The sequence below is a fragment of the Phyllobates terribilis genome, unplaced genomic scaffold (assembly GCF_046119375.1).
Source record: "Phyllobates terribilis strain yellow unplaced genomic scaffold, ASM4611937v1 Scaffold_2__4_contigs__length_985480577, whole genome shotgun sequence".
NCBI classification, from domain to species: domain Eukaryota; kingdom Metazoa; phylum Chordata; class Amphibia; order Anura; family Dendrobatidae; genus Phyllobates; species Phyllobates terribilis.
In genome coordinates, this window is record NW_027362762.1 from 490,253,094 (window position 1) to 490,280,392 (window position 27,299).

At 44.3% G+C, this 27,299-nt stretch overlaps 2 protein-coding genes across 3 annotated transcripts in view; one reads left to right on the forward strand and one right to left on the reverse strand.

Moving 5' to 3' along the window:
* The window catches only part of LOC141252837 (uncharacterized), a 165,931-nt gene that overhangs the window by 21,156 nt on the left and 117,476 nt on the right, over positions 1–27,299 (reverse strand). The gene's annotated exons all lie outside the window — the stretch shown is intronic.
* On the forward strand, positions 20,722–25,385 carry LOC141218094 (E3 ubiquitin/ISG15 ligase TRIM25-like). Of its 2 annotated transcripts, none has more exons than XM_073665882.1 (2): positions 20,722–20,825; positions 22,019–25,385. In XM_073665882.1, the coding sequence occupies exon 2, from the start codon at positions 22,025–22,027 to the stop codon at positions 23,579–23,581; it is 1,557 nt and encodes a 518-aa protein (XP_073521983.1). In that variant the 5' UTR covers positions 20,722–20,825; positions 22,019–22,024; the 3' UTR covers positions 23,582–25,385. The 2 variants fall into 2 exon arrangements, with proteins under 2 accessions (XP_073521983.1, XP_073521982.1); XM_073665881.1 differs by having other exon boundaries at positions 20,736–20,925.

A 27,299-nucleotide genomic window follows, 5' to 3' on the forward strand; every position in this document is an offset into this window, starting at 1 on the left:
GAATGGGTGGACACAAGACAGGGACTAAGGCTATGTGCACATGTTCAGGATTAGCAAGAGAAAATTCTGCTGCACGTCCTAATATGTTGGCAGGAAGAACGCTGCGTAAAATACACTTGCCACGTTATTGACATGCTTTTGTTGCCTATTTTCTCCCACTCATTAGCACAGGTGAAATACTCTGCAAGAATTGACATTATGCAGATTTTAATCTGCTGCAAATCTGCAAGGAAAAAATCAGCAAGCAATGTGTGCATGAGATGTAAGGGATCTCATTCACTTTGCTTGTACTGTAACCTTACAGTTAATTGGCGAGAGGCACTGAGACTGAATAATTTATATTATTGGGTGGCGGTGATTATAGCTAATGGGGGGCACAGTGCTGCTTATCACTTTATATTTTGAGTGGTGGGTGGTAAATACTATATTAATGGTGGGGTACATACAGTATCTGTATTCAGGGGCGTAGTGCGTGGGAACCGCATGCACGGTGGGTACGGAAAGTATTCAGACCCCTTTACATTTTTTCACTCTTTGTTTCATTGCAGCCATTTGGTAAATTCTAAAAAGTTCATTTTTTTTTCTCATTAATGTACACTCTGCACCCCATCTTGACTGAAAAAAAAACAGAAATGTAGACATTTTTGAAAATTTATTAAAAAAGAAAAACTGAAATATCACATGGTCATAAGTATTCAGACCCTTTGCTCAGACACTCATATTTAAGTCACATGCTGTCCATTTCCTTGTGATCCTCCTTGAGATGGTTCTACTCCTTTATTGGAATCCAGCTGTGTTTAACTAAACTGATAGGACTTGATTTGGAAAGGCACACACCTGTCTTATATAAGACCTCACAGCTCACAGTGCAGGTCAGACCAAATGAGAATCATGAGCTCAAAGGAACTGCCCAAGGAGCTCAGAGACAGAATTGTGGCAAGGCACAGATCTGGCAAAGAATTTCTGCAGTACTCAAGGTTCCTAAGAGCACTGTGGCCTCCATAATCCTTAAATGGAAGAAGTTTGGGACCACCAGAAGTCTTCCTAGCCCTGGCCATCCAGCCAAACTGAGCAATCGTGGGAAAAGAGCCTTGGTGAAAGAGGTAAAGAAGAACCCCCATGGTCACTGTGGCTGAGCTCCAGAGATGCAGGAGGGAGATGGGAGAAAGTTCCACAAAGTCAACTATCACTGCAGCCTTCCACCAGTCGGGCCTTTATGGCAGAAGCATCTCCTCAGTGCAAGACATATGAAAGCCCACATAGAGTTTGCTCAGAAACACATGATGGACTCCCTGACTATGAGAAATAATATTCTCTGGTCTGATGAGACGAAGATAGAGCTTTTTGGTGATAATTCTAAGCGGTATGTGTGGAGAAAACCAGGCACTGCTCATCACCTGCCCAATACAATCCCAACAGTGAAACATGGTGGTGGATGCTATGGGGGTGTTTTTCAGCTGCAGGGACAGGACGAATGGTTGCAATTGAAGGAAACATGAATACAGCTAAGTACAGAGATATCCTGGATGAAAAGCTCTTCCAGAGTGCTCTGGACCTCAGACTTGGCCGAAGGTTCACCTTCCAAAAAGACAATGACCCTAAGCACACAGCTAAAATAGCAAAGGAGTGGCTTCAGAACAACTCTGTGACCATTCTTGACTGGCCCAGCCAGAGCCCTGATCTAAACCCAATTGAGCATCTCTGGAGAGACCTAAAAATGGCTGTCAACCAACGTTCACCATCCAACCTGATGGCACTGGAGAGGATCTGCAAGGAAGAATGGCAGAGGATCCCCAAATCCAGGTGTGAAAAACTTCTTGCATCATTCCCAAGAAGACTCATAGCTGTACTAGCTCAAAAGGGTGCTTCTACTCAATACTGAGCAAAGGGTCTGAATACTTACAGTATGACCATGTGATATTTCAGTTTCTCTTTTTTAATAAATTTGCAAACATTTCTACATTTCTGTTTTTTTTCAGTCAAGATGGGGTGCAGAGTGTACATTAATGAAAAATTTAACTTTTTAGAATTTACCAAACGGCTGCAATGAAACAAAGAGTGAAAATTTTAAAGAGGTCTGAATACTTTCCGTACCCACTGTATGTATACTATATATGTGTCCTTGTTATTTTCAGGGCTGCGGTGATCATCGTGACAAGACGAGTCGTGGCTGGGAGATGTCGACATGAAGGTCTGACCAGATGGAGAAGAAACAGCAGAAAACTACTCTAATCAGACGAGATGTCAGCGGTAAGTTCCTGGATGTAAATATTACTCTGTATCTGCACTGTATGACTTGGAATGATAATGCTATTTGTGAGTCCTCAAGTGATACTAGCCTGATGAAGAGACCAAGGTAGTCTAGAAAGCTTGCAATTTGTTACCATCTTTTCAATTAGCCATTAAAAGGTATCAACCACTGAGGACTCTCAAATCTAAGTATTTTTCTATCTACTGGCTAACACGGTACAAGAATATATATTATCCCTATAATGTTATTTGTAAAATCCCTTAGGCCACATTCTCACATTTGTGTGAAATCTCCATGTGCTGCCAGATTTTTTTATCAGACGCCACCCAGACTCATAGAGTTTTATAGATCCATTTACACATCCATGAAAATCAAGGATCTGAGAATGAGATCCGTGAGGGTCAGAGAATGTCCTGTTCAGATCCGATTTTGAGGATCTTATGTGTAGCACCGTCAATTAGTAAATAGTTTACTCATTAATTATGTATAGAGCCGTCCTTAGTTACACAGTTTCCTCTTTTATTTTGTATAACACCGTCCCTTATTACGTACCATATTCTCTAGTTATATATGGTGCTGTCCCTTATTATATAGCTAGCTACCTGTGCTGTTATGTAAAGTGCTGTCCCTTACATAGTGTATTCTTGTTATTCACAGCGCCCTCTTTTATTACATAGTCCTCTTTTGTTAGATATAAAATGACTGCCTCCATTAGAAAACAAACTTTCTTATGCTCCATCAGCCGTCATTTCAGTTTATATCTAACAACAGAGGACGGTACGTAATAAAGACATGGCTCTATATAATGTAATATGTAATGGACGGTGCTGTACATAACAAGAGAGGGCACTGTGTAATAAGGGATGGTAATATGCATAATAAAGGAGACTATGTAACTCAAAAATAGTTTTTTTTGTTTTTCTGTGCGTCAGTCCAATATCATCCTTTGTGGACAATATGACAATCGCAAGAGCTTAGGATTTTTTTTACGTGGCTAGTAATATTGAAAATAACACATTATCAGAAGGTTTGTTTTTTTAAACACATTTAAATCAGCAACGCTCTCCCCATCCCCCAAATTAATTGCATGTGTGTGGCTTGTGGAAACACGGGTAGATGCATGCTTTTATTAGACAAACATGCTGCTTTGCTGCAAAGAAATCCACCACTGGAAGTAGTGCTTTGTTGTGACATAGCATGCCATTCATCTTTACTTTTAGCCTAATTCCACCCTCCACAAGGTTTTCAAAATATCTGAATGTGGTGCCAGAATTCAGTATGCAAGCACCACTTGCTGTTCTTGACTAAATTAGTATGAACAAGTAAAATTTTTGCCTTGTCTTTTCGCACTTAGGTTTTTTTTTCTGCATATTGGAAATGCTGCGATTTGCTATTACTTGCACGCACACACATGTAAGGGGGAAGACCGGGGTGTAAGTGCTTTCAGAGCAAGGGATCCGGAACCACCGGGGCCGTACCTCCTGTTGCAGGGGGGAGACAGACTGCGAGCACAGGAGTCATGTGACTAGGAAGTTGGGGGTGTGTCCAGAGACAAAGCTGGGAAGTCAGGTGACCGGGGGACCCCTGGTGTGACTAGAGAGAGGAGGAGACGAGGATGTTTTGAGCGGGAAAGCGTAGCTGAGTCCTGCGCAGGAGAACAGTGTGAGAGGGTCCAGGCTCCTGGCTCGAGTACTGGGAGCAGGAGTCGAGTGCAGTGGACCGGAGGAGTCAAGCCCGTCTATAGAGATAAGGGACACAGGGTCCGTGGAGCCGAGGCACGTGAGGTGCCGTGTTATGGACTAGGGGTTCAGCGGGTAAAACCGGAGACCGCCCGCTGCCGCCAGAAGACGGAGCATTGTTTGGGCGGGGAAGCCTGAAGAAATCATCACCTGCATCCGCTGGCGACTGCCTTGTGAGGAGCCCGAGTCAGCTAAGTGTACAAACTGACGTTTACAACCGGTTCGGCTCTGCTACATCTTGTCAGACTATGAACTGTTAGTTATAGACTTTCACCTGCTATTTCCCTTGTTTTCCCCCCATATTTTCCTTGTTACTCCCTGCGTGGAGATTGACATTGTTCTTATAAACCCCCCCCCCCTGTTTATTAACTGTAATGCACACGCCCGGGCTGAGCGGCGTGTGCGTGTGATTCCACTGGACCGTGCCGGAGAGTGAATGCCTGAAGGGGCGTAAGTAGGTATTCACCCGATCCGACCAGGGTCGCACGACGGCATACGACGCCAGTGCACCAAGGAGGAACTGAGCAGAGGGACCAGGTGCAACTCCAGGACAGACCCCGGACACGGCTGTTGACCCACACAGGGGAATACAGGAACAGACAGGTTAGGCTGGCACACAGACTGGTGGGTATAAGCAGGCACGACTGGTATGCAGGCAGGCGGGTATGCAGGCAGGGGGGTACAGGCAAGCACGGCTAGAGTGCAGACAGGGAGGAACTAGCAGGTAGGAACACAGGCAGGATAGGACCCAGTGCACACTGGGACTCAGGAACAGAACCACAGATGTGGCGGACAAACACACCAGAGTAAGGCCGCCCAGAGTGGTGAGCGAGAGCAGGGCAAGACGAGGCCGCCTGAAGCGGTGAGCGAGAGCAGGGCAGGACGAGGCCGCCTGGAGCGGTGAGCGAGAGCAGGGCAGGACGAGGCCGCCTGGAGCAGTGAGCAAGAGTAGAGCAGGACGAGGCCGCCTGGAGCGGTGAGCAAGAGTAGAGCAGGACGAGGCCACCTGGAGCGGTGAGCAAGAGTAGAGCAGGACGAGGCCGCCTTGAGAGGTGAGCAAGAGTAGAGCAGGATGAGGCCGCCTGGAGCGGTGAGCAAGAGTAGAGCAGAACGAGGCCGCCTGGAGCGGTGAGCAAGAGTAGAGCAGGACGAGGCCGCCTGGAGCGGTGAGCAAGAGTACAGCAGGACGAGGCCGCCTGGAGCGGTGAGCAAGAGTAGAGCAGGACGAGGCCACCTGGAGCGGTGAGCAAGAGTAGAGCAGGACGAGGCCGCCTGGAGCGGTGAGCAAGAGTAGAGCAGGACGAGGCCGCCTGGAGCGGTGAGCAAGAGTAGAGCAGGACGAGGCCGCCTGGAGCGGTGAGCAAGTGTACAGCAGGACGAGGCCGCCTGGAGCGGTGAGCAAGAGTAGAGCAGGACGAGGCTGCCTGGAGCGGTGAACAAGAGTAGAGTAGGACTAGGCCGCCTGGAGCGGTGAGCAAGAGTAGAGCAGGACGGAACCGCCGGAGTGGTGAGCAAGGCAGAGCAGGCTAGAACCGCCGGAGCGGTGAGCAAGGCAGAGCAGGCTAGAACCACCGGAGCGGTGAGCAAGGCAGAGCAGGCTAGAACCGCCGGAGCGGTGAGCAAGGCAGGGCAGGGGGGACAGGGCTCTGTTCACATGGAACAGACAGGAAGGGAAAGGCAGAACCAGATACCCACAGGGTACTTGCAGTGAAGTAGTGAGTGGACCACAAACTCACAAACGGGAGTACAGTGACAATGAGCAGGAGTTACGTACGAGTTCAGACTCTGCAGAAAAAGGAAAGGTACGGACATAGAGAAACACAGGAAACAGGCTAGAAGAATATACAGACAAAAACAGACACAGTAGCAAGATACAGGAGCGGGTCTAGGTATGCAGCCCCTAGAAGGCAGGAGGAACAGGCCAGGAGCGTGTTCAGACAGGACAGACAAGATACAGGAGCGGGTCTAGGTATGCGGCCCCTAGAAGGCGGAAGGAACAGGCTAGGAGTGTGTTCAGACAGGAACAGGCAAGATACAGGAACGGGTCTAGGTATGCAGCCCCTAGAAGGCGGGAGGAACAGGCTAGGAGCGTGTTCAGACAGGACATACTAGATACAGGAGCGGGTCTAGGTATGCGGCCCCTAGAAGGCGAAATGAACAGGCAAGGAGCGTGTTCAGACAGGCCTGGAAATACAGCCTCCAGGATAGGCAGACAAGCAAACACAGAAGGGGACCTGGCACATTCAGAGTGAGAGAGCACACTGAATGAAACACAATGCTCAGGCATGGGTTAATTGGAGCAGCTGGTTTAAATACCAGGTGACAGACAGCAATAGGCTGAGGATGCACAAGGGGTGTGCCTGCAGTAGGTACAAAAAGCAGGAAGTGATCGGGCGCCGCCCTTAAGCAGCAGAAAGAGAAGCAAACAGACAGCATGGAGGGAAGCCAGAGAGACATTCTGGATTGGAGATCAAGTGCGCGCTCTTGCACAGTGGGAGATGGACCACTATGCAAGGACGCCGCCTGGTATGTTACATTAACCCTGTATTGGCTGCATCTAAAGTACCCGTGTTACACACACACGTACAGCATTAATGGGGTTAACTACATTGGAAACCACAGTTTCTTTTGAGGCAAACACACCTGATGGTTATTATAATTACTAATCCACACAATAGTGATTGGTTTAATGTATCTATTCTTTATATATCTTGTGATTACCTCAATGTGATATCCTTTGATTATGGGCATCCCAGTACGCCAGAAACGCATCAGTCCATGAGGTGTCTTCTTTTTTAACCATGTTTTAACTTTTTTCAATAAAAGTTATTTGATTTTACCTGGACAGTTGTGATGAAAAAACTACCTCTTTCTCCAAGTGCCTCAAAATTGTTTTCGACCACACATGGGGTATCGACGTACTCAGGATAAATCGCACAACAAATTTTGGGGTCCATTGTCTCCTGCTATTTTCGTGAAAATGAAAAAATATGGGGCTGAAAGAATATTTTTGTGGGAAAAATGTGATTTTTTTATTTTTATTTTCACAGCTCAATGTTATAAACTTCTGTGAAGCACCCAGGGGTTCAAGGTGCTCATCACACATCTAGATAAGCTCCCTGAGGGGTCTAGTTTCCATAATGGTGTCACTTGTGGGGTTTTACACTGTTTAGGCACAACAGGGGCTCTTCAGACGCGACATGACACCCGCAGACCATTCCATCAAAGTCTGCGTTCCAAAATGTAACTCCTTCCTTTCTGAGCCCTGCCTTGTGCCCAAACAGGATTTTTCCCCTACATATGGGGTATCTGCGTACTCAGGAGAAATTACACAACAAATTTTTGTGTCCTTTTTTCCTGTTACCCTTGTGAAAATAAAAAGTTTGGTGCTAAAATAACATTTTTGGGGAAAAATGTGATTTTTTTCTTATTTTCACAGCTCTACGTTATAAACTTCTGTGAAGCACGTGGGGGTTCAAGGTGCTCACCATACATCTAGATAATTTCCCTGAGGTGGGGTCTAGTTTCCAAAATGGTGTCACTTGTGGGGGGTTTCTCCTGTTTAGGCACATCAGGGGCTCTCCAAACGCGACATGATGTCTGCTAATTATTCCAGCATATTTTGCATTCAAAAAGTCAAATGGCGCTCCTTCCCTTCCGAACCCTGTCATGTGCCCAAATAGTAGTTTTCCTCTACATATTGTGTATCAGCGTACTCAGAAGAAATTGCACAACAAATTGTGTAGTGCAATTTCTCCTGTTACCGTAGTGAAAATGCAAAATTTGGGGCTAAAAAAAAAACATTTTTGTGGAAAAATGTGATTTCTTTATTTTCAAGGCTCAAAGTTATAAACTTCTGTGAAGCACCTTGGGGTTCAAGGTGCTCACCACACATCTAGATAATTTCCCTGAGGGGTCTCTTCAAATGCGACATGGCGGCAGCTAATTATTACAGCAAATTTTACATTCAAAAAGTCAAATGGCGCTCCTTTCCTTTTAAGCCCTGCCGTTCACCAAAACATTAGTTTTCCCCCACATATGGGATATCGGCGTGCTCAGGAGAAATTGCACAATAAATTTTGTTATCAAATTTTTCCTGTTACCCTTGTGAAAGTAAAAAAATTGGGTCTAAATAACATTTTTGGGGAAAAAGTTAAATGTTTATTTTTTCCTTTCACATTCCATTAATTCCTGTGAAGCACCTGAAGTGTTAACAAGCTTCATAAATGTGATTTTGGTACTTCATTATATGTACCAAATTTCCAGCTGGGAGTCTGTATGTTGGGGAGACAAGACAAAAAACTTAGAACAAGGATGAATTCTCATCGCCACACAATAAAAGATAAATGAATAGATCTACCAGTGACCAAACATTTTTGTATCCCTGATCACAACATCATGGAAATAAAGGTAAAAGTTACTGGTATTAAAAGGTAATCTCAGAGAGACAGAAATATTTGGGAATGCAAACTCATGACAACCTTTAACACACTCAGTGCAGGAATGAATGTGTCGCATGAATTTATGTCATTCTACATCAACTAAGGAATGTGCTACTCAGACCTGTGGAGGCATCACAACCCTGGACCAGACCTCAATCACAGGACAATAAACTTTCACACTCCTTATCTATGAACTTCTCCAATATTTATGGCCACAACTTTCTCCCCCTCCCATACTCATAGTTCTGCTTCATGTCACTTGTTTCATCTATTGCATTATTCTTGTGCCCTGTTGTGCATAAATATGTGATTCTTCAGATTTTGCGTTATTCTCTGCCTGATGAAGAGGCCTGAGTAGTCTAGAAAGCTTGCAATTTGTTACCATCTTTTTAGTTAGCCATTAAATGGTATCAACCACTGAGGACACTCAAATCTTAATATTTTTCGATCTACTGTCTAACACAGTACAAAGATATATCTTTTTCCTGTACCACATAAAGTGACACTGGCCAGAATTGTAAAATTTGGCTTGGTCATGAAGGTTAAAACAGGTTTAGTGGGTAAAGGGGTTAATCCCTTGAACCAGCAGTCTTTTGAGACAGTGGTCATTTGAAGTGGAAAAACCGGGATCCTCACATATGTTCCATACAACCCACTGTATTTTGTACTATTAGTGTACATGCATATTTAATGACATTATTATCAGGACTATTTTAATCCCTTTAGCCCCGGGCCATTTTAAGTTTATGCGTTTTCGTTTTTTGCTCCCCTTGTTCCCAGAGCCATAACTTTTTTATTTTTCAGTCAACATGGCCATGTGAGGGCTTATTTTTTGCAGGACAAGTTGTACTTTTGAACGACATCACTGGTTTTACCATATCATGTACTGGAAAATGGGAAAAAAATTCCAAGTGCGGTGAATTTGCAAAAAAAGTGCAATACCGCAGTTGTTGTGTGTTTTTTTTTTTTTACCACGTTCACTGAATGCAAAAACTGACCTGCCATTATTATTTTCCAGGTCATTATGAGGCACCAAACATGTATAGATTCTTTTTTATTTAAGTGTTGAAAAAAAATCAAAAGTTTTTTGCTAAAAAAAAAAAAAGTCACCATTTTCTGAGACCTCTGCCTGTGCTCCCTGCCTGACCCTTGACAGTATACCTTACGCCCTGCATGGCTTGCACAGCAGAGGTTCGCAGCATGTATTTTCAGCTTCTTTATTACATATCCAGGAATGTGGAAAGGGTGTACAGGCATAGATTCCCAGTGGAGAGCAAGCAGAATCTAAATAGATTTACTGCTGCTTGGCAGGGGCTGGCCAGACACTTGGAGTGAATAGAAGGACATATTAGGGGCCTGGCAGCTACTAGCGGGGAGTAGGCCATGCCCCTGACATGCCCCCTAATCTTTGAGTGCATAGAAGCAAATGTTATCAGGGGGCTGGCGACTAATAGAAGCCAGGAGCAGGTCATGCTCCCTGATCTGTGATGTGACGTGATGTCCCAGAAGTGAGAGGGGGACACGGAGGACTGGATCCACTGTCACTCGGAATTGCAAGTAGTTTCAGGATGGGAAACAGCACTATAGATGCTATCTTTATAGCTTATGAAGGCATGGCTGTGAGAGCAGGAGTTATACTTTATCTATCCTGACTCCATTTTGATTTTTGTACGTGTCTCTTCTGCTTACCAAAATGGAGTTTGAGTCAGTATGTGTATGTGAGATAAGATGTCCCTCAGGAATGTCTTTGTCTAAAGACTTAGAGAAAACAGAAATGAAAGTAGAAAGTGAGAGATCCCTAAAATCCAAAAGCTGGGTGTAGACAGAATTACCTTTAGGCAATGAGATGTATAAATGCTAATATCAGCACATATGTAGAGATAAGCTGAGCCAATTATATTGTTACCATGTATGACTATTAATAAGCTATATAAGTGACCGATTGTGTAATAAAAGACAGATCTGCCCTGATGCTCAATGTATCAGATGTAGTTCTTCCGTGCACGTATTTGAATTTTGCAATTTAATTTGGAACAGGCACAATGTCTCAGAACGTCTCACATTATGTGGCGACAACAATGGCCATAATTTTTTATCTTTCTGGAGTAACCCTTTCAGCATTTTGTTGATATGTAAGGGTGTGACAGGGGCTGTCATATGCCTCTCCCTCTCTAAACAGTGTTTGCACCAAGTACATGTTTTTATTATCTGCATTGTTTCATAGGCACTAATGTACACAGTTAATGTACTGTATTGTGATTCATGTATAATGTTATTCATGTATAGTGTATGGGGAAAGCATATGATACAGTTTAGGGTTTAGTTAGTGATAGATAGAAACATTAGGGCTGATAGGCAATGGTGGGCCTATTAGTGTATAAGAGATAAGGCATAGTTTAAGACATAGGAGGTTTAGTGACTGCAGTAGGGTAGCAACAGGGAAGCATGCCCAGCAAACAAATGCGAGTTGGTGATTGGTCCAGTTAATAAGTGGGAGGAGCTTGGGTCAGAGATGTAGTTGTAGGTTGTAACGTTAAAGTTTGTGCTGAAGGAACGCTGGAGAAAGACAGAGGAAGAGTTCAGGGCCCTGGGGGCTGAAGGTCAGCAGAGATACAGAAGGAGAAAGGGGTAGAAAAAGAGTTAGGCAGCTTGGGGAATGAGAAAGCGGACAACTCTGAGGAAACTTCCCTAAATGTCCGAGGTCTACAGCCTGTAGAAGGACTGATGGAGCCAGCCTTCACTACTCCCAAGGAGGGTAGAACAGACGGGAACATACCTGTTGAGAGTAGGACCGTTTTCTGGAAAGCTTCGGTACAGGAGAAACTAACTCTGATGATGGATGAGAGGATAGAACAGGAAGGGACAGAAGAGAGAACTGAAACTGTAATGGTGATGTCCCAAAAGACTGTATCTGTGACCAAAACTGAACGGCGGCAAGAGTTAAGTAAAGTTGTTTTTTTTATAAAAAAAGACTGATTATGGAAGTGGCTGCTTGCCTTCAACTTCTGGACTCCTGAAGAAAATGAAGATTCTCCGGAAAACTGTGAGTGTTGTGCACTACACGCAAACCACAAGACAAATCGGACATTATCTTTTATTTGTGGGCAGTCCGGGTGAGGATATGTAGCACCCTGAGGATTCGGCTGCTACAGGGGTATTACACCTCAAGCCAGAGGTGTGGTATTCCACTCCCGGGTAAGGATGGAGTGTGGAACTGAGCTCAGTTAGCTGCATGCACTACACACATCCCATTTCCGGGGAACAGACCGATGGTACTCCCACTAGAGAAATGTGCAGGTACAACAGTGTCTGTTCCTGGCTGGAGTGGGAGGGGGGTGGAACATCCCAGTAGTGTAGGGGCAGATAGGGGGAGCAGTCTGGGTAGTGCTAGGAGCTCATTGGGTGCTGGTCACCTGAGCTCACACATAGAGGGAGTATATAAGGTGGGCACCATCTTAGGACAGGGTCTTTGCAGAGGAGTCTTTTGTAGAAGGCTGGTCAGTCTGTCAGTCTTTTGCAGAGCAGTGGAGGAAAGCAGAGGAGCAGAGCAGCCCCAAGGCCAAGAGTGAGAGAGGAGTTTGAAAGACCCAGAGGGGGAGAAAGAAGGAACTCCAAGAGCCCAAATTAGACCAGAGGGTGAAGAGTTGGCAACAGGGTACCGGATCCCAAGCTGGCAGAGGCTACAGCACGCCTTAGCCAGGAACCGGAGGTCGTGGGCAGGATCGATCTGCCACGATCACCCACTATATCCACCCGGAAGGCAGACCACGAATAGGGTCAGGGAACCCAGAGACAAGGGTTTACCACCAAGAGGCCCGAGGGAGCCGGACATAGGTGGATCCCTGGTGGGGAAGGCCAGAGAAGAGGACAGGACAGAAAGGGAGCTCAGAACCACGCTCCAGAACTACTTGGGGGTTGGCCGAGTCCAGGACCTGGTGGACGCAGCACGGCTCGGGTGGTCACTTAAGGCCGGAGTGACCGGTACAAGAACAGCAGTAAGTAAACAAACCCTGAACTGCACAGCCCGACTCTGACTCTCATTACCATCCTCACTGCACCTCCACAACCACCATCCTCTGCACCTGACCCCCTGAGGCTATACCCCTCCCGTTGGGGGTTATACTACCTGGGCTGCACAAACACCATCAGCCTCAGCGGACCCTGCTGCAGCGGCGGCCGTAGTGACCGCAATTCAACGGGTGGCGTAGTCGACATAAAGAACTTTAGTAACATCAGTAAGGACTGCCACACACTGAGCTTGACACCCTGGGCACGGACCGGGTCACAGCCACTCGGAGACTACAACCCCCATCTGATCCGGCTCCGGGTATCCCCAACAACACTGGCCCAGGGGGCGCGTCAGATACACAGCAGCAACAGCCCCTCATCACTACTACCACCCTGCACCCCTCACAAAATTTGCGCAGTCGGCAGGATTCAGAGTCCTTGCATAGAGAGAACGGAGGAACCCCTGAAACAGTTAAAATGGCGGCCGCTAGAAGTCCAAAAATGGCGGCCGTTGAAAATTCTAAAATGGCGGATGATGGCGCAGAGGCTGGTGATACCTCCGCCCATCGTGGATTCTCTAATCTTAAAATGGCGCGAAAATCTGTCTGGCCTGTGCAGTGGCCTGTGCCCAGAAGACCACCCATCATGAGTGGTGCCTGTCCCCGGTGGGCGCAATGGAAGAAAAAGAAACCCCATTGATTGCTGTGAGTCAATGGAGAATGGGAGGGGACTCCCAAGAAAAATGAAAAAGCATTTTTTTTTCCACTTTTTCATTTTTACGAATCAATTTGTGAAGCACCTGGGGGTTCCAAGTGCTCACTATGCATCTAGATAGGTGCCTTGGGGGGTCTAGTTTCCAAAATGGGGTCACTTGTGGGGGAGCTCCAATGTTTAGGCACGCAGGGGCTCTCCAAATGCAACATGGTGTTCGCTAACAAATTGAATGGAAAATCGGCTCAAATTGTTAGCGGACACCATGTTGCGTTTGGAGAGCCCCTGTGTGCCTAAACATTGGAGCTCCCCCACAAGTGACCCCATTTTGGAAACTAGACCCCCCAAGGCACCTATCTAGATGCATAGTGAGCACTTGGAACCCCCAGGTGCTTCACAAATTGATTCGTAAAAATGAAAAAGTGTTTTTTTTTTTCACTTTTTAATTTTTACGAATCAATTTGTGAAGCACCTGGGGGTTCCAAGTGCTCACTATGCATCTATATAGGTGCCTTGGGTGGTCTAGTTTCCAAAATGGGGTCACTTGTGGGGGAGTTCCAATGTTTAGGCACACAGGGGCTCTCCAAACGCAACATGGTTCCAATATGTTAGCGGACACCATGTCGCGTTTGGAGAGCTCCTGTGTGCCTAAACATTGGAGCTCCCCCACAAGTGACCTTATTTTGGAAACTAGACCACCCAAGGCACCTATCTAGATGCATAGTGAGCACTTGGAGCCCCAAGTGCTTCACAAATTGATTCGTAAAAATGAAAAAGTGGAAAAAAAATACTTTTTCATTTTTACGAATCAATTTGTGAAGCATCTAGGGGTTCCAAGTGCTCACTATGCATCTAGATAGGTGCCTTGGGGGGTCTAGTTTCCAAAAAGGGGTCACTTGTGGGGGAGCTCCAATGTTTAGGCACGCAGGGGCTCTCCAAACGCAACATGGCGTCCGCTAACAATTTGAGCCGATTTTCCATTCAATTTGTTAGCAGACACCATGTCGCGTTTGGAGAGCCCCTGATGTGCCTAAACAGTGGAGCTCCCCCACAAGTGACCCCATTTTGGAAACTATACCCCTCAAGTATTTTATTAAGGGGTATAGTGAACATTTTGAACCCAGAGGTACGACACAGAATTTGATAACATTAGGTCATCATATTGAATAAGTTGTCATTAGTCTTGAGCACAAGTGCTCGCTACTTGAGTTTGCATTGGGTACTCAGGTATGCACCATGTACTGCGTGTGCTCAAGTGACATGCTCGAGTCCCCGCCCCGTATGTTTCACGGTTATTAGACACCCAAAAAAAAACATGCGGGGATTGCTCGTGCATGGCAGGCAATCCCCGCAAAGTTTTTTTGGCCGCGAAGCATATGGGGCGGAGACTCGAGCATGTCACTCAAATACCCACGATACTCAATGCATACTAGAGCACCCGAAGCAAACTCAAGTAGCGGGCACTTGCGCTCAACACTAGTCGCCATATCGTCATCTTTTTTCCTTACTTTTGAAAAAAATCCCAACCCCATCACAACCCTAACCCCAAACCCAGCCCTTACCCTAGCCCTAACCCTAGCCCAACCCTAACCCGAGAGTTTATTTTTTACGCCGTTCCTCGTGCGGTATAAGTGATTAGACAACCTTATTCTTCGGGTCGGTGCGATTACAGCGATACCAGAATCATATGGGGTTTTTATGACTGACACCTGTCACACACTAAAAGACGCATTTTTTGTAAAATCTAGTTTTTGCATCGCCACGTTTTGAGAGCTATAATTTTTCCAGATTTTGGCAGACAGTCATGTGATGGTTTGTTTTTTGCGGGATGAGTTGACGCTGTTATTGGTGCCATTTTCAGGCACGTGACATTTTTTGATCGCTTTCTATTCCGATTTTTGGGAGGCAGAATAAACAAAAACCAACAATTCAGGAATTGTTTTTTTTTTTTTTTTTTTTATTCTGTTCCACGTGTGGTAAAATTGATAAGGCAGCTTTATTCTTCGGGTCAGTACGTTTACAGCGGTACCACATTTATATCGTTTTTCTATGTTTTGCACTTTTACATAATAAAAGCAATTTTATAGAAAAAATTATTTTTTAGCATAACTTTATTCTGAGAGCTATAACTTTTTTATTTTTCAGCTGATGGAGCTGTATGGCAGTTTGTTTTTTGCGGGACGAGATGACGTTTTCAGCGGTACCATATTTATTTATATTCGTCTTTTTGATCGCGTGTTATTCCATTTTTTGTTTGGCGGTATGGTGATAAAGCATTGTTTTTTGCTTCGTTTTTTATTTTTATTTTTTACTGTGTTCACTGAAGGGGTTAACTAGTGGGACAGTTTTATAGGTCAGGTCATTTCAGACGCGGCGATACCAAATATGTGTACTTTTATTGTTTTTTTTTTGTTTTTTTTATAATAATATTTATTGATGGGTACATTATATTTTTATTTTTGGTGGATTATTTTTTTTATTTTTTTTTTTAAATATTTTTACAATTTTTTTTTATTTTATTTTTTCACTTTCTGACAGTTTTTATACTTTTTTACTTTGTTCCACTATGGGACTTTCACTTTTTTTATTCTGATCGCCTGCATGGCACAGGAATGCAGCACCATCCCTGTGCCATGCAGGCTGTCAGCGCTGGACAGGGAGAAGATAGTTTGGAGATGCACTGCGCATGTCCAAAAAATCTTCCTGCTGTCTGGTGACCTGGATGTTGTCATGATGACATCGGGTCGTCATGACAACATCCTGGAAGCCACGGCAGACAGCGCTGGAGGCCGGAAGAGGAGGTGAGTATCTGCGATCACCTCCCCTTGCCACCGCAATGCTGCGATCGACTGCGATCACAGCATTGCGGGGGTTAATGTGCCGGGAGCGGTGCGGGACCGCTCCCTGCACATAGCCCTGGGTGTCAGCTGTGACAATCAGCTGACACCCGGCGGCGATCGTGCCCGCACAGCCTGTGTGCGCGCGCGATCGCGATGACGTACTAATACGGGTCTGGCTCTTAAGTCCCAGGGCACAGACGCGTATTAGTACGTCTAATGTTGTTAAGGGGTTAATATATGAATCTGCATTGTTTCATAGGCACTAATGTACAAAGTAAATGTACTGTATTGTGATTCATGTATAATGTTATTCATGTGTAGTGTATGGGGAAAGCATATGATACAGTTTAGGGTTTAGTTAGTGATAGATAGAAACATTAGGGCTGATATGCAGTGGTGGGCCTATTAATGTATAAGAGATAAGGCATAGTTTTGGACATAGGAGGTTTAGTGACTGCAGTAGGGATGCAAAGGGGAAGTTTGCCCAGCAAACAAATGCGAGTTGGTGACTGGTCCAGTTAAAAAGTGGGAGGAGCTTGGGCCAGAGAGGAGCAACGGTTTTTAGTTAGTCAGGGATTGTAATGTTAAAATTTGTGCTGGAGGAATGTTGGAGAAAGACAGAGGAAGAGCTCAGGGCCCTGGGGACTGAAGGTCAGCAGAGATACAGAAGGAGGAAGAGGTAGAAAAAGAGTTAGGCAGCTTGGGGAATGAGAAGGGGGACAACCCTGAGGAAACTTCCCTAAACGTACGAGTTCTACGGCCTGTAGTAGGACTGATGGAGCCAGCCTTCACTACTCCCAAGGAGGGTAGAACGGACGGGGACATACCTGAGGAGAGTAGGACCGTGTTCTGGAAAGCTGCGGTACTGGGGAAACTCTGAGGATGGATGAGAGGATAGAACAAGTAGGGACAGAAGAGAGAACTGAAACTGTAATGGTGATGTCCCAAAAGACTGTATCTGTGACCAAAACTGAAAGGCAGCATGAGTTAAGTAAAGTTGTTGTTTTTTTATTAAAAAGAGACTAATTATGGAAGTGATTGCTTGCCTTCAACTTCTGGACTCCTGAAGAAAATGGAGATTCTCCGGAAAACTGTGAGTGTTGTGCACTATGCGCAAACGACAAGACAAATCGGACATTATCTTTTATTTGTGGGCAGTCAGGGTGCGGATACACAGCAACAACAGCCCCTCGTCACTACTACCATCCTGCACCCCTCACAGATATCTTATTCCCAGCTCCTCCCATGGATCACCCACATGAACTTGGCATCGATTTCGAGTCATATATCTACCTATATATTAATTCTGTTTTTTTTAGTCTTTTTCTGATGAAGGAGAATCCCCACTTTTCAGTTGACCTTAGCATGGATCACTTGATCTTAGCACGGGTCCCCAGATTTTTTATTGGGTATTTAAAACGCTACACTTAATTTTAATTTTTTTCCCGCTCATGCTTTGCCATGGCAAGCATGGGGGTCTTCCACAGACCCCTGGCTGCTATAGCAACCCACTGACGTACCACAATCAAGTCACGCTGTGCGATCACATAGGACATGCACCCATGCAGTCGCACCCATGCTGTCAGACATTGAACACAGAATTTAACTGGCTAAGGCTGTGTGCCCACTATGCATTTTTAAGCGATTCCGCAGCGGCAATTACGCTGCAGAAACACTTAAAAAACGCTTGGTAGAAGGTCTGCCATGTTCCCCAATGATAAATTGGAAAAATCCGCAGCACTACCAATTATTTTGGGGAATCGCTGCGTTTTCGCCGCCATTGACTTGCATTGAATCGCATAATATCCGCATCACTACATGTGCACATGCGGATATTAAGTGATTCAATGTGCGGATGGTACCCGGGTTTGGAGAAGAGGAGACTCTGCTCCAGACCCAGGTACCATAGTACCTGTAAAAAAGAAGAATTAAAATAAAAACAAATACATTATACTTACCTTCTGATGGCCCCCGGTCTCCTCAGTGATCTGTCCTGGCTTCCCGGCAGCTCCCGATGGTCTAAAAGGACCTGCCATGGCGTCATTTAGTCATGTGACGGGTCACATGACTAAATTAAGTCATGGCAGGTCCTTTTACACAACCGTGAGGCACCGGGGAGACCGGACGCATTAGATGAGGACACCGGGGGCCATCAGAAGGTAAGTATAATATTTATTTTTTATTTTTTACCATTCTTTTACGGTCACACTATATAAGTCCATGCTAGTTGCATGGATTTATATAGTGTGACCAAGTTGTCAAGCACTTTCCCAGTGATGCTAAAATCGCTTGGAAAGTGCTTGACAACCCACATGCGAAATCGCATGTGCAAAACGCTTCAATTACGCTTGTCCCTGGCAGGACAAATGCATGTAAAACCCGCATGCGTTTTTTCTGCCAGGGAGATGCAGAAACGCTCAGGAAAAATCTAGAGCATTTCTGCATCGTGGGCACTTAGCCTTACAGTCGCTGTTAGATGCAGATCCTGGCTGTGACATGCAGCCATTATCTGATGGGTACAGGGCAGGCTTAGGCTGTGAGCCCGCTCCGTACACCCACTCCGACGTGCATCTTACTTTTAAGGCGGATGTTTTGAAGGGGTTAAATAAATGTGTTTTTTTTTAATAACTGTGCTTGACTCACCTTCCATGGGTCCAGCGCTGATTCTCTACCACTTCTCTCTGTGACTGTTATTGACTGCATAACTGCAGCGCAAACGTCACATCGACAGCTTAGAAGCCAATCACTGAGCTCAGCGTTTTTGTCCATGTTGATGGAATGCCAAGCTCAGAGTCACTGAGGTCACTGATTGGCAGCCGTACTGTTGATGTGATGTTATTGTTGCAGCCAATAAACAGACACAGGGAGCAGCTGCGGAGACCTTGCGCTGGGCCTGGGTATGGTACGTAAAACTTACTGAATGGGACAGGATGACTGAGATGTTCTGAGAGGGAACAACCCTTTTAACTATTTTATTAAACTAGCCGTAACTCCAGTTTGAAAAACTGTTTATAAGTGAAACATTTATTATACAGTTAGTAGGTTTTTCTTTGGTACTTTTTTAAAATGTAGGACAGCTCTCCCATCAGGTCTCTGTCTCCTTTTGCAAAATTACAAGTGGCAGAGAATTGCGGGAGAGTACTGTAAGGAGATGGACATATTGCCCTGCTCCCACTTGAAGACATCAGTGCTGTGTATAATGTTAAGTGTAAGATGTTTGCCTAGGTGGCGCCCCTGAGGGTTCAGTCGCCACAGGGGTACTGCACCTCAGTTTGAGGTGTGGTATCTCCTTTTCCAGGTAAGGATGGAGCGTCTCTCAGGACACCACTTCACCATTCAACACTACACCACTCCTGTCCTGTAGGGGGCCTATACGCACCAGGGTGCTGCCCCGGGCCGGGATAGAGGAGATGGGGGGAACCAAAGATAGGGGGAACCATGTAGTGGGTGGGGGTGGAGGACACACTTTTAGTTACACTTATTCATTCATATTTAATCAACGGCCATCTTAGGTTCAAGGTCTTTGATTGTGGTCTTCATCACTGAATGTGGCTCTCTGGTAGAACTTGCAGCTGATTGAAGATACACGGTCCTTGTTCTCTGACCTTGAGACGAGGAGCGGGTTAGAGTTAACCACTGTCTCTACCCGGTCAAGGTCCCTACCTAAGAAGGCCTGGAGGGGAGTAGAGGAGACAAGCTCCACAGGCAAAAGGATTCCAGGGGGATACAGACGGAGCGGCATACGCCACCGGTACTCTTATTCTGGCCTAGTCAGAGGGACTCCTGCTGCAAGAGGGGTGACCAGCCCCCGATATCTGACTTTGTTACTTCACGTCTCTGTCAGAAAAGCCCGGAGGCTTAGTGGATCCCAGGAGGGATACGGACAGAGCGGCATATGCCACCTCTACCTCTCTACCTGCGTTTATCCAGAGGGACCTGGCCTTACACTTACTTCTAACCACTCATACTGTCAGGAGAAGACTTAGTGGGAGAACTCACCAAGGAGAGGAACACACACACCAGAGGGGTCTCGACAGGTGCTCCTGATCAACCTGGAAAGTGCTGGACCCCCTTCCTGATGGCCGCAGCACGCCGCGAGGAGCAGAGGGAAGCTTTGCAGCTAAAGTTCATCTGACTGTGAGTAAAAACCCTGGATGACTTCACACCCCGCTTCAGCCTGTTATTTCCTGTGCGGCACTGCACCCACCATCCTTCCTCACACTGCCCTGAGGCCTGCTCCGCCTGCGGGGAGCCGTCCCATCTTAGCTGCCTGTAACACCGGCCTCAGTGGACTGAAGCGGCGCTGGTGCCCATCACCGGAAACCGTAGGTGGCGTAGTCGGAAAAATGCCACTCAACCCTGAAAGCCCATACAACCTTTTATGTGACGGCCCTGGGCACGGGCCGGGTCCGGGCCACGACTGTAACCCCCCTAACATCTGACCTGGTTCCGAGTAACCCCCATCTCCCAGGGAGGGCTGTGAGCATCACACCTATGTAATGTATGTAGTAATGTAAAAAATGTACTGTATAGGAGGTGATAATTTAGGATAAGCATAGGGTAAGATATAGATTAAGATTTAGGACATAAAATAGAGTGGAATAGGCTTAGTGTATAGAGATGTTTTACATTGTTAGTCTGAAGCTGTAGTTTGCCCAGCCACAGGTAGCTGGTAAAGACAGGGAGAGTTATGATACAGTTAATGTTTAGGAATAACCCACAGTGCCAGGGAATAGTGCCAGGGAAAGCAGGTTACTTCCTGGATAGAGTCAGTGAGAAGTTGGAGAGCAACCAGTGTGCAGTGCTGCAAATGGTGATCCACAGCTAGAAGGAGGTGGGAACTGACTGAAGAGACAGAGTGGCCTTTCACCTTAAAGGGGTCCTAGGATAGGACGGTGTGTCACGAGAAACCCTGAGCTTGATAAACACCAAAGGTACAGACCTAAAGAGGACTGAGACTGTGGGACTAGTGAGGGTCCCGAGTTGTAGATCTAGGGCGTCCATAGTGATAGTATGCGGAGCTGCTGAATGGGTGTAGATAAACTTGCTGAACAGGACTGTGGCGACAAGCTAGGCTGTGACGAAGTAGGGCGAAGCAGTGTGCTATACAGGCACTGGAGTAGACTACAGTGGAAGGAAACAATGTCTGTGAAAAAGCTTCTTGCACTGAATGAAACATGCTTAAGACTGTGTACTTGCTATCCCTTGTACATAACCCTTCTCAAGTTCAGTAAAGTTCCCCTGTTTGAATGGAAGTCTCCTTCTTTGATCTGTGGGATTCGTGGTCCTGGCCAGCCAATACATTCGGCTACTGGCTGCCTGCACGGGCACAAGACCCTCACAACACTAACACCCAACCAGGACCCACAATTGTCTATAACGTACTGGTGTGCCGGACACATGACACTCGCCTACGGCTACCACCCTGCGCTCTGTTACAGCATAGTGCAGTGGATATAATTCCTTAGATGCTCAGCCTCTGTTATCTTGGTTGCTACATTTTGAAAGGGACAAGCAGTCAATGATAGATCGAAATGAGTTTGTTACGCTTTGCATGGGAACTGGCGACAGAGGTCCAAATGACAAAGTAGCTTTACTCATTGATCATACCAGCCTTCAGAGGGGCACTCATAGTACCTGTGTCCCAGTTTTGCTTCTATATAGAATTAGGTACCCAGTAAATTGTCCTTGTGCTCCCCTCCCACTCCCAAGCTTGTCCACAGTGTACATCCAGCAGGATGGAGAATGGAGACCTACAAGCCCTTACCATATATGCTACATGATGTTTTATTTTGGCTTTGTTAAAAAAAACTCCATCAAAAACAGTCATGAAAACTGTGTAATTGTCATTATCTTTATGTCTGACATTTGGCATGATTGTCTGCCATTGCTCAGACTTGACATATTTATGTAAAATGACAGCTATTTATATCTCATTCTAGTTCATGGATAGTAAAGAGTTAAGCTTGTTCTTAATGTAGAATGTTTCTCCACCCTCAATTGTCACAGGTTTCATTTCTCCTTCAGATAAAAATGGCTTCATCTGTTCTAAGTGAAGAGCTAAGCTGCTCTATCTGCCTTAACATATACACCAACCCTGTAATGCTAACCTGTGGCCATAACTTCTGTGAGGTTTGCATTACGAATGTATGGATCAGGCAGAAGGTATCTGGAATTTACTCTTGTCCTGAATGCAGAGCAGAGTTTAAAACTCGTCCTATGCTGCAGAAGAACCTGAAGTTGTGCAATATTGTTGAACATTATCGTTCTACTCATGAGAATCCAGCAGAAACCAAGATCTTCTGTACATATTGTGCACCTTCTCTAGCTCCTGCGATTAAAACCTGCCTACGCTGTGAAGCTTCTTTTTGTGAACTTCATCTGAAGAACCACAGTAAGTCCACAAGTCACACCTTGATTGAACCTTATAATTCTCCAGAGGACAGAAAATGCCCTGTCCATAATGAAGTCATAAAATATTTTTGTGTTCGGGATTCTTCGTTGCTGTGTACCAGCTGTACTATGGACTGGAAGCACAAAGACCATGAAACAGAACTGCTGAATGAAGCAAGTGAGAAAGCGAAAACGCGACTGAAGGAGTTCATTCCTCAATTGTCTTCAAAAACAGATGCAGCAGAGAAAAAATTCTGGTCCCTAGAAAAAGACAGAAACGACTTCCAGCAAAAAACCGTTGGTCTAAAGGAAAGAGTCACCAGTCTTTTTGGAGACATCAGAACTGAAGTAAATGAGCTTGAAAATAAAGTCCTTGCAGAAATCACCAAGCAGGAAATCTGCATTTCAGCATCCTACTCTGAAGCCATTCAGAAGTTGGATAAGCAAATACAAGACATGTATAGGAAAAAGCGTCACATCGAAGAGGTATGTAAGATCACAGATCCACTGATGTTTCTGAAGCATGGTGCCATAAAAACTGACTTTGAGCAAGAGTCTCCATTTTATGCTAAAAATTTGAATGTGGAATTAATATCAGTGACCTTGATGAGAGCTTTGTGCAAGTTGTCTGACGTTATTCTTGAAGGGAAGAAAAAGTATGAATTTAATCTAGGAGACTCTAAGGATCTGATCCTGAATGTCAATACAGCAAACAATTACATTGCTCTCTCACACGATCTGAAAAAGGCCACCGATACTGACCAAGAAAAATCACGGCCCCATCACCCTGAGAGATTCATCACTCAGCAAGTTTTATCCACCAAGAGGATTACTTCTGGAAAACATTACTGGGAAATTCAAACCAGTGATTATGGAGACTGGACGGTTGGTGTCACTTACAACAATGTGAAGCGAAAGGGTGATAACTCACTTATTGGGTCAAACCCCAAGTCCTGGTGCTTGAAATGGTCTGAAGAAGAACTGACAGCAGATCATGATGATGAATCAGATGAAGTGAATAATTCTGTATCAAGCCCAGATATTGGAATATACCTGGATTATGATGATGGGGTGCTATCCTTTTACGAGTTGTCTGACTCAGTTCAACACCTATATACATTTTATTCTGATTTCAACAAACCTCTTTATGCAGGATTCTATTTAAATGATAAAGCCTGGATTAAAATTGCAAAGTAAAATATGGCTAATGCAGGAAAGAATCAGTTTCACTTACATGGAGTGACTACAGACTTTAAGACCTAAACTAGTACGCAGTATATTAGCGCTAGTCTTCTAACGATTGGTTTTCTGATTATCTCTTCATTACAAATGAAAGACTAATGCTTAACCTTGAATTTTGTCAAAATTTGATTCTTTTCAGTTGATATACTGTAATTACCTTAGAGTTTTGGTCCAGTGTACAAAGCTGTTGGTGCTTCTAATGGAAATCTGTCTTTTTATATATTTTTCAAATAATATGTACTGGTGATATTCTTAGTGATATGTAGTAAGATTAAAGGGGTTTGGGGGCCTGAAGAATCTCTTTTTAAAGTACCCTACTAGGGCTTCCACAGGTAATAGAGAAGGCCCCCACGCCATGCCAGGGTAATAATAATAATTAATAATTATTTTATTTCTATAGTTCCAGCTTATTCTGCAGCAGTTTTCAAATCAGAGGGGATATGTACAAATTATATAAGATACTACACAATAATTAACAATTCAAACAAGAGTAGTGAGGGCCCTGCTTGCAAGCTTACAATCTATAGAAACTAGTAAGGACACAAAAAGTGCATGTCGTGGATGGTACAGCCATGACTATAATAAATATATAGGGGTATTCAAATAAAGATGCATGAACCAGTCATCAGCCAGTATCTGTATAAGGAAAGATACAAAGTGCCAATGAGTGCATGAAGTATATAGTTAGATAGGTGAGATGATAGGCCAGGCTAAATAAGTGTGCTTTTAGAGCTAGGATAGTGCATTCCAGAAAAAGGCCGCAGCTCAGGAGAAGACTTGGAGATTGGAGAGTGAGGTTTGGATTATAGAGGATGTTAGCCTTAGATCTTTAGGAAAGCAGAGAGCACGGTAAAGTGGTAAACAAAAATGCGAGAAAAGTAGAATTATGGAGAGCTTTGTGGGTGAGAGTGATAAGTTTATATTAAACTCTGTAGTGGATGGGCTACCAGTGCAATGACTGGCACAAGTATGAGGCATCGGTGTAGGGGCCAGACAGAAATATGACTCTGGTTGCTGCATTCAGAATAAATTGGAGAGGGGAGAGTTTAGTAAGAGGGAGACCGATTAATGGAGAGCTGCAGTAGTCCAGGCAAGAATAAATCACAGCAACAGCAAGAGTTTTGCAGTGTCAAAGGTAAGAAAAGGTAAAATTCTCAAGATGTTTTTGAGGTGTAGGTGACATGAGCGGGCGAGGGATCATACATAGGCAGTGAAGGAAAGATCTAAGTCTAAAATAACCCCAAAGACAGCGGGAATCCTGCTTAGGAACTATAGTGGAATCACTCATAAAAATGGCAATTTAGGATTTAGGTAGGTGAGTAGATCGAGTTTACACTACAAGTTCAATTTTGGACAGATTCAGTTTCAGATAGAGGGAAGACTGATATTTTCTGGTAATGCAATAATGCAGTAAGGTATAGTAAAATTGCGCCTTTAACTCTAGAGCAACGTTCCCAACCTATGGCTCTCCAACAGGCTATCGTGGCATAAGAGCTACAGGTGGGAGAACGCTGCTCTAGAGGACAAGTGGATGACTTATGAATTTAACATGGTTGCTGTATCATGCTGCAATATTATGAATTATGCTGCAGCATTGGGCAATGCCTTTAACAATTAGACTTTATGAAAATGTGATATGTAAATCCAGTTTAAAAACATAAAAAATGTAAGAAATACTTAACTGATTTCATTGAATGTTATTTTGGAAATCTGTTCAACGAACACAATCAATAAATTCAAATGCTGATAAAATCTACAACGTTTTTTTTTTTAGATTATACTTTTTTTTGTTATAGGAACTTTCCAACCTTTGCACCAAAGTGGTACATTTAAAAGAAAGCTTTATTTGTTTAAGCTTCCCATAGAAATTTAATATGAAATAAAAATATAGGTAAATAGGTAAATTGCTGGACTTTACACAGCACTAATATGCATTGGATAATAGTCAACGTGACACTCCTTAGTTCAAGAGGAACTAGATAAACGAGTTTTACAGTCTTGAATAGTCTCTTTTCATTTAAAGCCATATCTACATTTGCTGTGCATATAATCTTCGATTGGATTAATGTTCTTGGTATATAGATCCAGCATATCTGTAGTGCTACATTCACCAAACTGAGGCCAAAGTGTTCTTTTGTTATCTGTCGGGTTGGAATGCATTGGAATACTTTAGGAAACTGACTGCACGTTTGTATAGAGTGGACCACCACAAAAAGTATATAGCATGGTATAGGGTTTGTTTTTTTTATTTTTTTTTACAGTTGCAATCATTGAGTAATATATGCCCCTGTATACCTTTTATAAAGGCATATGTTTGAGGCTCATGTCAGAGGCATACATTGGAATTCTTCCTGAGTAGTGCTACTGACCTAAGGTGCCTGACTGCAGTCTTATACTTACCCGCCACCGTCTTCATCTTTTATCAGAGCTTCTCAGGTTCCACTGCTCCATCTTGTGACCGCAACTTCTGACTGACTGGAAGTCAGAGGTAACAGTCACAAACTCTCAAAGCAAGTCTATGAGAGGAAGAACAAGGCTCTCATAGACATGCATTGAAAAGTGATCTCCGGCTCGCTCCAGCAAACACTCGAGCGATCACAAATTGCTGGAGATCGACGGGAGTGACAGCAATAGAAGGTGAAGATGGCGGCAAGTAAGTATAAAACAAAGTGCAGGGGCCTATCATTAGAAGAACCTCTCCAGCGCTGCAGTTAAACAAAATGCTGGAGTAGTGCTTTAATTATATTCCTTCACGTGAGGTCTACGGTCCATTCACCTTTTTAAGCCAGGAAAAATGTTTCATCAAGTGAGGTGCCAAAAGAAGCAGAAACCCCCCACGAGTGACTCCAATTTGGAAATTGCACCCTCAAGGAATTTATTCTGGGTGTAGTGAGCATTTTAAAGCAACAGGTGATTTGCAGAGTTCTATAACATTGGGCCGTGAAAATGAAATTTACTTTTTTTCCATGAAAATGTTGCTTTAGCCCCAGATTTTTCATTTTCACAAGACTACCAGGAGAAAATGGGCCCCATTATTTGTTTTGCCATTTCTCCTGAGTATGCCAATATATGTGTTCAAAAACTGTTTGGGCACACAGGAGGGCTCGAAAGGGAAGGAGCGCTATTTGAATTTTGGAGTGCAAATTTGGCTGGAATAGATGCAGATGCCATGTTGCAGTTGCAGAGCCCCTGAGGTTCCAAAACAGTAGAAACACTTCAAAAGTGACGCTATTTTGGAAACTACATCCTCAATAAATGTATCTAGGGATGTGATAAGTATCTTAACATCTTAGTGACGGAGCTAATTTTGACCTTAATGACCAGGCCAAATTTTTGAAATCTACCCAGTGTCACTTTATGTGGTAATAACTCTGGAACGCTTCAACGGATCCCAGTGATTCTGAGACTGTTTGTTTTTTTGTGACATATTATACTTCATGTTAGTAGTAAATTTTGGTCAATATAATTTGTGTATATTTATGAAAATATCAAAAATTTGACAGAAATGTGAAAATTTTCACGATTTTCAAACTTTTACATTTTTATGCCTTTAAATCAGATAGTTATACCACAAAATATAGTTCATAAATAACATTTTCCATATGTCTACTTTACATCTGCATCGGTTTTGAAACATAATTTTTTTTGTTAGGAAGTTAGAAGGGTTCAAAGT

What these genes read in the sequence shown, in the direction of transcription:
- LOC141218094 (XM_073665882.1), top strand. Translation starts at nt 22,025, where the DNA reads ATGGCTTCATCTGTTCTAAGTGAAGAGCTAAGCTGCTCTATCTGCCTT.